At 36.5% G+C, this 13,257-nt stretch overlaps 1 protein-coding gene across 1 annotated transcript; it reads left to right on the top strand.

Moving 5' to 3' along the window:
* Positions 1-6,873: 6,873 nt before the first annotated feature.
* eevs (2-epi-5-epi-valiolone synthase) lies at positions 6,874-11,980 on the top strand. The gene is made up of 5 exons (XM_061042526.1): positions 6,874-7,023; positions 9,269-9,902; positions 10,170-10,409; positions 10,901-11,153; positions 11,568-11,980. The coding sequence occupies exons 1-5, from the start codon at positions 6,875-6,877 to the stop codon at positions 11,663-11,665; spliced, it is 1,374 nt and encodes a 457-aa protein (XP_060898509.1). The 5' UTR covers position 6,874; the 3' UTR covers positions 11,666-11,980.
* The last annotated feature ends 1,277 nt before the right edge of the window (positions 11,981-13,257 follow it).

Here is a 13,257-nt window from a genome sequence, read left to right as displayed (position 1 = left end):
AAAGGCTTCATGACAAATTGTAATAATTACAACAACATATTATTAAACAATAAGCAACCAATTGCTTATTTGGTAATCTAGAATAGGAAACATTACATGTTTCTGAGGTCAGCTCACTTGTTATGTCCAAGGCCTTCTGCAAGTGACGAGTCAACCCTTCTGGCACATTATCACTTGTTTTGGCTATCTCATTAGCTTTTGTTAAGAGATCCACAAGGACTTCCACTGGGGTGTCAGGAACTTTGGGAATAGTATCAAGTCATTTTAGTTAAGTAACCGGGCGTGACGATTACGTAGTAAGGGGTCAGTAGAGTGGTGATATAAAGCGACGTAGTGGTGGAGTGTATGTTATATCACAGCACGCAAATGACTTTGTAAGGGGAGTGGCTGAGAGCTTGCACAACAGGCGCAAACGTGCGTGCATGCTTGTCATAGTTCAGTCAGGCTGCTGCACGAGACTAAACACGAGTCGCAGTTTTTTCAACTTTGGAGACAAGTGGGTTAAAAAACATCAAAAGTTATCGAAAGTTATAGCCTAAACCAAAACATACTATGCAAACAAAGAAAATATTACGTAAATGGTCAATGTGAAAATGTTTTTGAGCCTATTCTTTCCAGGAACAAATATTTAATAATCTTCAGAAATATGAACATGAAAAAGCAACAATCTGACTTCTTAAGCATAATGAACAAATTCCATTCACATGATCAACTACAACATTTCTAATGGAGCACCAACTGAGACATTTTAATTCAATTATCTACATTTGCAATATGCTACTTAAACTCAATAAAATTAAAGGTAAGTTATCTTTTAACGAGACATTACATTGAAATACTGTATTGCTGTCCACTTGCCTGGGGAAATTTTACTTTAAGGGGCAGATAACTTACGCAAGTTTTTTTTTTTTTTACCCTAAAACTAAACTATGTATTGGTCTTTTAAAGGCTTCATGACAAATTGTAATAATTACAACAACATATTATTAAACAATAAGCAACCAATTGCTTATTTGGTAATCTAGAATAGGAAACATTACATGTTTCTGAGGTCAGCTCACTTGTTATGTCCAAGGCCTTCTGCAAGTGACGAGTCAACCCTTCTGGCACATTATCACTTGTTTTGGCTATCTCATTAGCTTTTGTTAAGAGATCCACAAGGACTTCCACTGGGGTGTCAGGAACTTTGGGAATAGTATCAAGTCATTTTAGTTAAGTAACCGGGCGTGACAATTACGTAGTAAGGGGTCAGTAGAGTGGTGATATAAAGCGACGTAGTGGTGGAGTGTATGTTATATCACAGCACGCAAATGACTTTGTAAGGGGAGTGACTGAGAGCTTGCACAACAGGCGCAAACGCGCGTGCATGCTTGTCATAGTTCAGTCAGGCTGCTGCACGAGACTAAACACGAGTCGCAGTTTTTTCAACTTTGGAGACAAGTGGGTTAAAAAACATCAAAAGTTATCGAAAGTTATAGCCTAAACCAAAACATACTATGCAAACAAAGAAAATATTACGTAAATGGTCAATGTGAAAATGTTTTTGAGCCTATTCTTTCCAGGAACAAATATTTAATAATCTTCAGAAATATGAACATGAAAAAGCAACAATCTGACTTCTTAAGCATAATGAACAAATTCCATTCACATGATCAACTACAACATTTCTAATGGAGCACCAACTGAGACATTTTAATTCAATTATCTACATTTGCAATATGCTACTTAAACTCAATAAAATTAAAGGTAAGTTATCTTTTAACGAGACATTACATTGAAATACTGTATTGCTGTCCACTTGCCTGGGGAAATTTTACTTTAAGGGGCAGATAACTTACGCAAGTTTTTTTTTTTTTTTTACCCTAAAACTAAACTATGTATTGGTCTTTTAAAGGCTTCATGACAAATTGTAATAATTACAACAACATATTATTAAACAATAAGCAACCAATTGCTTATTTGGTAATCTAGAATAGGAAACATTACATGTTTCTGAGGTCAGCTCACTTGTTATGTCCAAGGCCTTCTGCAAGTGACGAGTCAACCCTTCTGGCACATTATCACTTGTTTTGGCTATCTCATTAGCTTTTGTTAAGAGATCCACAAGGACTTCCACTGGGGTGTCAGGAACTTTGGGAATAGTATCAAGTCATTTTAGTTAAGTAACCGGGCGTGACGATTACGTAGTAAGGGGTCAGTAGAGTGGTGATATAAAGCGACGTAGTGGTGGAGTGTATGTTATATCACAGCACGCAAATGACTTTGTAAGGGGAGTGACTGAGAGCTTGCACAACAGGCGCAAACGCGCGTGCATGCTTGTCATAGTTCAGTCAGGCTGCTGCACGAGACTAAACACGAGTCGCAGTTTTTTCAACTTTGGAGACAAGTGGGTTAAAAAACATCAAAAGTTATCGAAAGTTATAGCCTAAACCAAAACATACTATGCAAACAAAGAAAATATTACGTAAATGGTCAATGTGAAAATGTTTTTGAGCCTATTCTTTCCAGGAACAAATATTTAATAATCTTCAGAAATATGAACATGAAAAAGCAACAATCTGACTTCTTAAGCATAATGAACAAATTCCATTCACATGATCAACTACAACATTTCTAATGGAGCACCAACTGAGACATTTTAATTCAATTATCTACATTTGCAATATGCTACTTAAACTCAATAAAATTAAAGGTAAGTTATCTTTTAACGAGACATTACATTGAAATACTGTATTGCTGTCCACTTGCCTGGGGAAATTTTACTTTAAGGGGCAGATAACTTACGCAAGTTTTTTTTTTTTTTTACCCTAAAACTAAACTATGTATTGGTCTTTTAAAGGCTTCATGACAAATTGTAATAATTACAACAACATATTATTAAACAATAAGCAACCAATTGCTTATTTGGTAATCTAGAATAGGAAACATTACATGTTTCTGAGGTCAGCTCACTTGTTATGTCCAAGGCCTTCTGCAAGTGACGAGTCAACCCTTCTGGCACATTATCACTTGTTTTGGCTATCTCATTAGCTTTTGTTAAGAGATCCACAAGGACTTCCACTGGGGTGTCAGGAACTTTGGGAATAGTATCAAGTCATTTTAGTTAAGTAACCGGGCGTGACGATTACGTAGTAAGGGGTCAGTAGAGTGGTGATATAAAGCGACGTAGTGGTGGAGTGTATGTTATATCACAGCACGCAAATGGCTTTGTAAGGGGAGTGACTGAGAGCTTGCACAACAGGCGCAAACGTGCGTGCATGCTTGTCATAGTTCAGTCAGGCTGCTGCACGAGACTAAACACGAGTCGCAGTTTTTTCAACTTTGGAGACAAGTGGGTTAAAAAACATCAAAAGTTATCGAAAGTTATAGCCTAAACCAAAACATACTATGCAAACAAAGAAAATATTACGTAAATGGTCAATGTGAAAATGTTTTTGAGCCTATTCTTTCCAGGAACAAATATTTAATAATCTTCAGAAATATGAACATGAAAAAGCAACAATCTGACTTCTTAAGCATAATGAACAAATTCCATTCACATGATCAACTACAACATTTCTAATGGAGCACCAACTGAGACATTTTAATTCAATTATCTACATTTGCAATATGCTACTTAAACTCAATAAAATTAAAGGTAAGTTATCTTTTAACGAGACATTACATTGAAATACTGTATTGCTGTCCACTTGCCTGGGGAAATTTTACTTTAAGGGGCAGATAACTTACGCAAGTTTTTTTTTTTTTTTTACCCTAAAACTAAACTATGTATTGGTCTTTTAAAGGCTTCATGACAAATTGTAATAATTACAACAACATATTATTAAACAATAAGCAACCAATTGCTTATTTGGTAATCTAGAATAGGAAACATTACATGTTTCTGAGGTCAGCTCACTTGTTATGTCCAAGGCCTTCTGCAAGTGACGAGTCAACCCTTCTGGCACATTATCACTTGTTTTGGCTATCTCATTAGCTTTTGTTAAGAGATCCACAAGGACTTCCACTGGGGTGTCAGGAACTTTGGGAATAGTATCAAGTCATTTTAGTTAAGTAACCGGGCGTGACGATTACGTAGTAAGGGGTCAGTAGAGTGGTGATATAAAGCGACGTAGTGGTGGAGTGTATGTTATATCACAGCACGCAAATGACTTTGTAAGGGGAGTGACTGAGAGCTTGTACAACAGGCGCAAACGCGCGTGCATGCTTGTCATAGTTCAGTCAGGCTGCTGCACGAGACTAAACACGAGTCGCAGTTTTTTCAACTTTGGAGAGAAGTGGGTTAAAAAACATCAAAAGTTATAGAAAGTTATAGCCTAAACCAAAACATACTATGCAAACAAAGAAAATATTAGTATCTCCATGTGCATGTCCATAGGATCCTGTTTGTGCATGTGTGTGTATTTCGGCCTATGTTTGTGTAGCATGTTAACTAGACAGAGTGTAAAAACAAATTTCCCCTCGCGGGATCAATAAAGTATAAATTATTATTATTATTATTATTAATGCGGTTGAGGGTTCATTTACTCATGCCTGAATACATGTAAACCTCAATTGGCCCTAAACTGTTCTGTGTATGCTCCGCCTCCGCTCCCTGCCTTCAGATATCGCCATAAGCAGGGTAGCGTGCATGTCATATGTACCACAAGTAAAGCAAAGAGAGCGTACAGAATTTGCTGTAAATTAGTCTATATTTTCACCGTTAGACATACAAACAGTCTGACGCTTGTTTACTTGTCTGTCACTTGTTCAGTATGTGACATAATAGGTAAACAAGAAGAAGGTCCAATAGTCACCAGCTGAAAGGAGGCATATTGCCACCTACTGTATTGGTGATGGACATACTTCCATCAATTCTCCCCCAGTGCTTGTGGGCTAAGGAAAGTTCTCCAATTAAATGGCCTAATCAAGCTATAACAATATGACGTAACATGTCAACGTGCATGCTAACATACTCAGTGTATTTATGTGCTATTAACAATCCTGTCACATCCAGGCTTTCTTTTTTTCAAACTTTGTTGAAAACAACTTAATATACAAACACATTTCCTCTGTCTCTCATCATGATCAAAAAAGCGATCAGATTCCAGGTTCACTTGTTGTAGCCAAAGACTGATTCTCTGAAATCTATCAAAGAAAGTTATCAACTAAAAACCAATTGAATATATGCCAAATAAAATGAAATCCATCACTAAATGAGAACGTTATTGTTTACTAAAAAGAGAGTACTCTTTAGCTGAATATCTCACAAGTGTTAAAAACCCCATAGACGCATATTAACAATGCACAGATTAAGCTACAGGTATCATAAATTCTAAAAGGCCTTCATAAATATTGGAAACCTTTAGCAAAGAGACTCTGTAAAAACTGTAAATTGGAACAAATAAAAAACAGAGGTCCACTTTCTCCACATCTGCCCGCTGTATGAAGCAGTCAGAAGGAGCTTCCTTAGTCAGGTTACAGCAGCAGCAGTGCCACATGAGGAACCTAGGCCAAGAGTCACCGTTTACTAGTTGCACAATTTGTAACTGATTGCCACCTGTTAGTATGAACTTTCATGAATTCCTTCATCTTGGTAACTTTGTAAATGTATCATTTAAATCTGTTTACCAGCTAATTCTTCTTTTGGGTCTGTGAAGCTATAACTATATAAAACATCTCATAACAGCAAATCTATATTGGGATAGGAGCCAAGCATATGTTGTGAACAGGTGTTTGCTGAGACTGGAATGTATGTCTGTTACGTACAAATCATGGTCATGTAATCTCTATAGCCTTAGGTCAAAGTTGTGTTTTTTGCGGGAGGGAGACGGGGAAGTGGATTTATTATCTAAACCCCACCGGAGCGTTTCGCCGGGGCTATGCCCCACTTTCTATTGTAGGCAAACACGACTTTAAAACATGTAGGGGGAAAAAACACAACTTTGAGAAATTAGGTCTTGTTGACCGGTAGCTTTGCATTTGTTGTGGTAGTTTGCATTTGCTTTTGAATGTGCAGTGTTTCTATATATGCTGCGCGTTTTTCTAAATATATGTCATTTCATCAGTTGCTGAGCGTTTGACCCCTACCGGCCACCGTAATAATTAGTTTGTAAACCATCTTTTAATATTATTTGGAGGGCTATCATTAAGTTGGAACTAAAGATTATAATATCTTATTAATACTTTGTAAATCATCTATAAACGTTTATTAGATGTATAATTCATACTTCATCAGTGGTTAATAATTGGTTTATAAACCATCTACCATCATTATCTGGATGGTTATTGTAAAGTTGCAACTGATGTTTATAATACTTGTAAATGGTTAATTAATACTGTGCAGCGCTGCTATAAACATTATTTGTGTGGTCATCAAAAAGTTGGAACAAGATATTATAATTTTTAGTTGCAACTTTGTAATAGCATCCAAATAACGTTAATAGATTCTTTACAAAATATGTATTAACCATTAACAAAGTGTAACAAATATATAGTCCATGTATTTACGTAATGTTTATAGATGTTTCATTAACGATCTCTTAAAGGTTTAACAAATATTTCATAATCATTAACAAACACTTTATATAGAGTATAACATGTTAAACTAAACTATTAGCATAACATAAATTATAGCATTACAAATAATTAGCAAACATTATTAACTATCACTCACAACATAATTTTTTTACCATAAAATTACTATAACTATTACTAAAATAACTATTAGCTAAAGTTACACAACTCTTGAACTGGAACATGTAAAGGCATGTAGACACACTGGTTACGCATGCTCCTCCTTACAACACAGGCTTCTAAATTCTGTATATAAAGACTGCTGGTGTGGACTTGCAGACCTGGGGCAAGCTCTTTTCACACTTTCATCACTGCAAGAATGGGAAAGGTTCATCTGAAGGACAATGGACAAAAAGAAAAGAAAACAGAGTTCAGCTTAGTAAGGGTAAAAGACACCTGGAAATGCAGGAAAGAACAAGGAAAGAAGGTCAATAGGGACACAGTTGACTCTGTCTCTGCTGCAAAAATGTGAGTATATTATTGTTTTTCAATTACATAGGTAGGTACACATGAATTCAATTAAAAAGTCGGTGAGTCATATGAAGCAATGTCATGAAGTTACTCTTTTATATGTCTGAGGTTTTTGTAAATGTTGAAAGGAAGTTTTTGCCTGCCACTTGCTGATAAAAAAAAACCAAAAGATTTATTTTTAAGTGCCCTTAGATTGCCTTGTTTAAAAGAAAGATTTAGAACTCTCTGATTAAAAATGTTTTGATTGATTAATGGTTCTTTGTTAGTAGTAGCACTTTCTGACATGTATTATTTAATACATATACTTTAATGAAGCATTTAAGCTTTCATATTTAACAATATGAAACAATATATAGAAGCATCCTCATTACAACTGTTTTTAATATTTCTATATATATATTTGTATCTCTTTCTAAGTATTTAATATTTTATGGACACAAAGAGGACTGTCACTGATAAACATAAAAAAAACAAGAAACTTGGGTATAAATAACAGAAAGCATTAAGAGGAGAAGTACGGTTGTGCTTTGATAACATTGGCCTTGTGGTTGTGGAAACTTAGGCTGACTGCTGGTACAGTAGGAGTAACATTAGAACTGCAGGCTTGCCAATGTGTCAGTGTCACATGTGGTTCTCACATTAACCACCCTGACCTCTACCAAAAAAGGCTTTGCACTTCACTTTGACTGTACATTTGCAGGAGGTACAGTACTCTTGCAGAGGTCATGTGTGTACTGTAATAGAAGAAGCTACATACAATATGATCTGTCCCTTATTTGTGAGAAGTCGGACTGGCTAAGTTTTTCCTAGAACTTATTTTTCTCAAAGAGGGCAACTTTTGTCATTATTAAACAGAATGTTCTCAATCAATTTAGTTTGAAACATGTGAAGTCCAGACTAATACGGCACAATTGGCGACCCTTAAACCCACTATGAGATTAAACCATCAGTTACACCAAAACGTTTTGCCCCTGATTTGGCTAGGAACTGCAGAGCCTGGAATTTGAGATGGATATTTGAAAAAAAAAGAAAAGATAACAACATGCATTTTAATTGAACAGTGATCGCCGGTCTGGTCCTTGAAGTAAATCAAATCAAATCCTACATGGCCATTTCACTAAATCCTTATATCAGAAGATTGAAGCCTTGACCCAAGACAACCATCTACCCAAATACTCGTAACAATAAAACATTTGATTTGGAGCAAAAATGGAATTGAAAAATAGAGAAATACGCAAAGGTACAAAACTGTGTACATATTTTTCTTCCAGAGTCGAGGAACCCACAACCCATTGCTAATGTTATCGTTTCTTCTTAAATGTAACTTTTATCATTGTTATTGTGTTTATATTCTTAATAGAAGTGTTGTAATATCTTTGGATGGTTATAACATAGCTAATACTTAAATCCCCATATTGAGAAAATTAGTGGGATTTTTACTTCTGGAACCACACTCTTGAGCCCTATTGACATTACTTCAGAGCCATGATTGGATGACAGGTGGGTTGACAGGTATCAGATGTACATACAGCATCAAAAGCGCTGAAATAAGTTTTGTTCATGGATGGTGTTAGCATGTTACCCTGTAGCGAACAAGTGTGGATAAAAATACGAAAAAAACACCAAAGAATAAAAAAACTGCAGCTACAACAAGCAATGGGAATAAAAGAAGATGTGGGCAAAGCCTGTTTCCGGCTGATATGGGCTGTGGTGTGTTGGTGTTTTCCTGTGTTGTCTCTCCCCTCCAGGTTTTTTTTTTTTTTTTTTTTTTTTTTACAAAAGACTGCTTCAAGCTATTGCTATTTGTATTGTAAGGCTAAAACAATTTATTTTCAAGTTAAAACAGTGGTTCTCAAATCAGAGTCCAGGGACTGTCTGAGGAAAATAAGGGGGTTACAAATGGTCCCAAGATATAAACGTCTATATTTACACTACAATAGCCTTATTTTATCTTTAATTTACACTTTGCTGAAAGTGATTTTCATTGCCATATTTTAAGTTCATGTTTTTTCCTTAGAAATATGAGATTTCTATTTCTGTCACATATTTACATATTGTCCACCATTACAAATACAGAACCTTAGTGTCCCGAGGGCTCAGTGCATCAGTTTGAGCCAATTGTATCTAACAATCCATCAAAAGAGTTTATTGAGTTCAATTTAAACAAATTAATTGTTTACAGTGATTGTTTTTTTTTTTATCCTATTACAATAATAATGTCTTCATGTGTTTTGTGTTGTAGCTTTGAGACCAAGACAGAAAAGGGGATCACTTGGACAGTTGTGAGCCCCATTGTGTTCACATACAAGGTTACTGAGAGCCGAGGCCTGCTGGACCCAAGCAATGACACACTCCTGCTTGGCCACATCACTGACTCGCAGCAGCTTGAGGATTTAAAAAAATCCACTGAGCCAATAAAACGCTTTGTGGTCATTGACCAAGAAGTCTACAAAATTTATGGTGATAAGCTTACTGAATATTTAGAGACAAACAATGTTCTGTACAAGATTTTGGCACTACCCACGACTGAGGAGAACAAATCCATGGAAATGGTCTTGAACATATTAGAAGAGGTCAACAATTTTTCTCTTGACCGCCGCACAGAGCCCATCATTGCAATTGGTGGAGGGGTATGCCTGGACATAGTGGGCCTGGCTGCCTCACTTTACAGAAGACGCACCCCTTACATCAGGGTACCAACCACACTACTCGCCTACATCGATGCAAGCGTTGGAGCAAAGACGGGGGTTAACTTTGCAAATTGCAAGAACAAGCTGGGTGCCTACATTCCACCTGTCGCTTCCTTCCTAGACCTGTCCTTCATAAAAACTGTTCCCCGAAGACACATCTCTAACGGTCTGGCTGAGATGTTAAAGGTATATAACAGTCAAGTTGTGTAATATTTACCTTGAGCTGCTACTGAAAAACCAATAATTCCAGTGAAAATATGATCATCATTTTTCACTGACCAGTACAAGTACCTGTCAGGAGCCAAACGGACTCACTACCTAATGCAAGCAAAAATAGAACTTGTAATTATCATTGTCTCTGGGTGATGAATTCAGGTAGTTCATTATTGTACGTATTTAATTATTTGGTGCACAAAATGCTCATTTAGATTTTCAATATTTTATTTTTTACAGATGGCCTTGATGAAACACAGAGGCCTCTTTGAGATTCTTGAGGAACAGGGCCATATGCTGTTGGACACCAAATTCCAGGCTGATAATAGTGCATATGGAAACAACTGCTTGCAGACTGCATCACAGGCAACATATATAGCCATCACAACCATGTTGGAGGAGCTAGCCCCAAACCTGTGGGAGGATGATCTTAACAGACTAGTGGACTTCGGCCACCTAATCAGCCCAGCATTAGAGATGGTAAATGTTTGAAATATTTGCTTTGTGATTGTAGTATAAAACACTTTTTGTCAAATTTATCAATGTCATCAACAGTTCTTGTGCCCTCCATTTTGCGTTGGTTGGCTGAAAAGCAATGTGACGTTGTTTTCAGCCCTGGCTCTGCAAATGGGGATAAAATAGGTGGCCCTTTGCACGCTTTGCAACATATGATACATCCACTGAGGCTAACTTCCCCTTGAGCAGAAGATATTCAAGATTCCACAATATTCCTGGTTTAAGTTAGTTGTTCTGTTTCTTGACAATGCACATCTATAGTTTGGGTTGGTATTTATTCAACTTAAACAAACCTAATACAGAATTGCAAAACTACATTTAAATACTTGCATCCTATTGTATCTATAAATGTTGTTGTGGGTTTATATAAATTTTACATAAAGATCCACTATTTGGTTCAATGCTAGTCTATAATACTCCTCATTTTGCAATCTCTTTTTTTCTTTTTCATACAGAAAGTTCTCCCATCTCTGCTGCATGGAGAGGCAGTGAACATTGATATGTCTTACATGGTGTATGTAGCCAAAGAAAGTGGTTACTTGACAGAAGAAGAGAAGCAAAGGATAATCAACTGTATGGTGGAGCTGGAGCTGCCAGTCTGGCATGAAGCCTGTACCATGGAGCTGATACAAAGGTCTTTGCAGGATAGGCTTAAACATTCTGGAGGTCTGGTCAGAATGCCTCTGCCCATTGGTCTTGGGCAATCAGGTAAAAGTCACTTGAGTTACAACGTCTTAATATAACAGCAGAGAAGTCTGGATGGATATAGGTATTGAAAGTCTGGCTGTGTTGAGGACATTGGCAGGAAGTTTCCTTTGAACTGCAGGGCTGATTAAGTGAGGGTAGAGTCTTCACTTTGACATCTGTGACCTATTCTGTATAAATATGATGGAAATCCCAAACTTTATTAAGTACTTTTATTCATCTTGTTTAAAACAAATATGCCAATGTACCCTCATTATGTACATGATGTCAGAGAAATAGATCCTATAGGTCTTTTCTAAATGCATTGAAAAGCGAATTACGTGTCTGCAAGATTTGTTGTCAGAGCTTCAAACTCATAATATATGTTCAGTACAGTTAAAGCAGAATGACTTTGCACTCTTTTTTTTTTCGTTGCAGAAATTTTCAATGAAACATCTTGTGAGATCCTGCACAGAGCTCATGAAAAATGGTGTGATGAGCTGAGCAACCCCTTGGCCCACAACAGTGAGAGTTAATGTGCCCATACTACCACTTTTTGTGTGATAACTTTTAAAAATGATGTAGGGAATGTATTTAAAGAACTTTAATTCTCATTGTTCAAATTATTTTTGCAAAGCGATTGCAGTAGAAATCAATTCAAGTATGTATATTTACATTATGACAACATAGACCAGATGTCTCGTATTGGCACTACTAGTACTTGTTTCTACAGATTTCAGCCAAGCATGTGTTCTTGTAATGTTTCTTTGCCAATTCTGCATGCCTTGCCAATCAATTAAAATGTCTGTAAACAGATTAAATAAAACAAAAGCAGCATTATTTTAACAGTTTTACATGTCCTCTTTTTGTTTTGATTACCAGGAGTAAATCAGGGGGTAAGAAGTAATGAATCCAGCAACTAGCTATCCATTCTCTTAAAGGAAGAATGTGTTATATTTTACACATCAATACAGAGGAATCAAGTATATCCTGTGTAAATGTCTCTCTGAGTCATGACTGTCTACAATGAGTGAGGAGCCTGAGTCTTGCCAGCTGTACTGTTGTCGGAGCCGTGTTTACATCATGTTAACATGGACGGGACGGCCTTGAGTATAAAGCTGTTAAGTCAAGGACTAGAGAAAAGAAGAATAACACAGCCTCACTGCTTATTTGAATGTCACATAAGTGTCTTTAGATCACGTTCATTCCGTGTCAATGTATGTGCAATGTGAAGCTACTGTATGAGTCAACCAAAGTGTGCTAACATTAGCCTGCTAACACAACAACGCAGGCCACAGGAAGTTTCAGCTCGAGCAAAGGACAAGTTTGTCCACCACTTACGCTTAATGGTGTTTAATTATGGTGCTTTGTTATTTATAACTCCATCGTGCGACCGTGAGTGGAGGGGGGTTTGAGGAGAGCGGAGGCTGTAGAATAGCCAAAGTGTCGCCAAACAGCAGTTTGTTTTGGTTTATGCTGGTGCTCAAGCCATGGACATCTACTGGATCAAAAAGTCACACATTCTTCCTTAAAGCCTGTGAGATGTGACTTTATGGATTATTAAAGATGTTTACTGTTTAATAGTGGGTGTGTTATTGGAATATCTCAGATTCTGAAATATATATGTAAACATCCTTCCTTGTTAATTTTTATTTGAATTAGGCTACCACTTTAAACAATAATTTGAGGCCACTGTTTACAAATAAAACTAGATTGATTTTCAACTTAATTCAATGAATACGTTTCAATAAGCTACATTTTTAGTTTTTAACACTAACCCGACACTACATCCAACAACAGTTACAAAGGACTACAAAATATCATTTTTAATTCACCGTCATAGTTTATAACAAACTTAAAAATAACATTGAAGTCTTTAGCACATACTGAAATAGAAAACTACAGAAAAACAGCTGCCAATATAATTATTTAAGCAAACAACTATGCTAAACAATTGCTGGTCCTGTTTCTACCTGAAAAAACTAGGACCAAAATGTTATTTCTGTTTTGCACTGCTCTGGTCTCAAGCTCAACAAAGACAACTATCCAGGGTTTTGCTTGGCTTGTTCTCAACGTCTTAATTACGCATTGCAATGAACTCTCATGAATTTTGGTCTAATTTAACCTG

Source organism: Labrus mixtus, chromosome 7, assembly GCF_963584025.1.
Source record: "Labrus mixtus chromosome 7, fLabMix1.1, whole genome shotgun sequence".
NCBI classification, from domain to species: Eukaryota; Metazoa; Chordata; class Actinopteri; order Labriformes; family Labridae; genus Labrus; species Labrus mixtus.
Note: the sequence above shows the minus strand (reverse complement) of the source record. Positions and strands in the feature narration are given on the sequence as shown.

Coding starts and splice junctions, on each gene's coding strand:
- eevs (XM_061042526.1), top strand. CDS start 6,875: ATGGGAAAGGTTCATCTGAAGGACAATGGACAAAAAGAAAAGAAAACA. Junction 10,410..10,900: donor TCAGCCCAGCATTAGAGATG/GTAAATGTTTGA, acceptor TTTTTCATACAG/AAAGTTCTCCCATCTCTGCT. Junction 11,154..11,567: donor CATTGGTCTTGGGCAATCAG/GTAAAAGTCACT, acceptor TTTTCGTTGCAG/AAATTTTCAATGAAACATCT.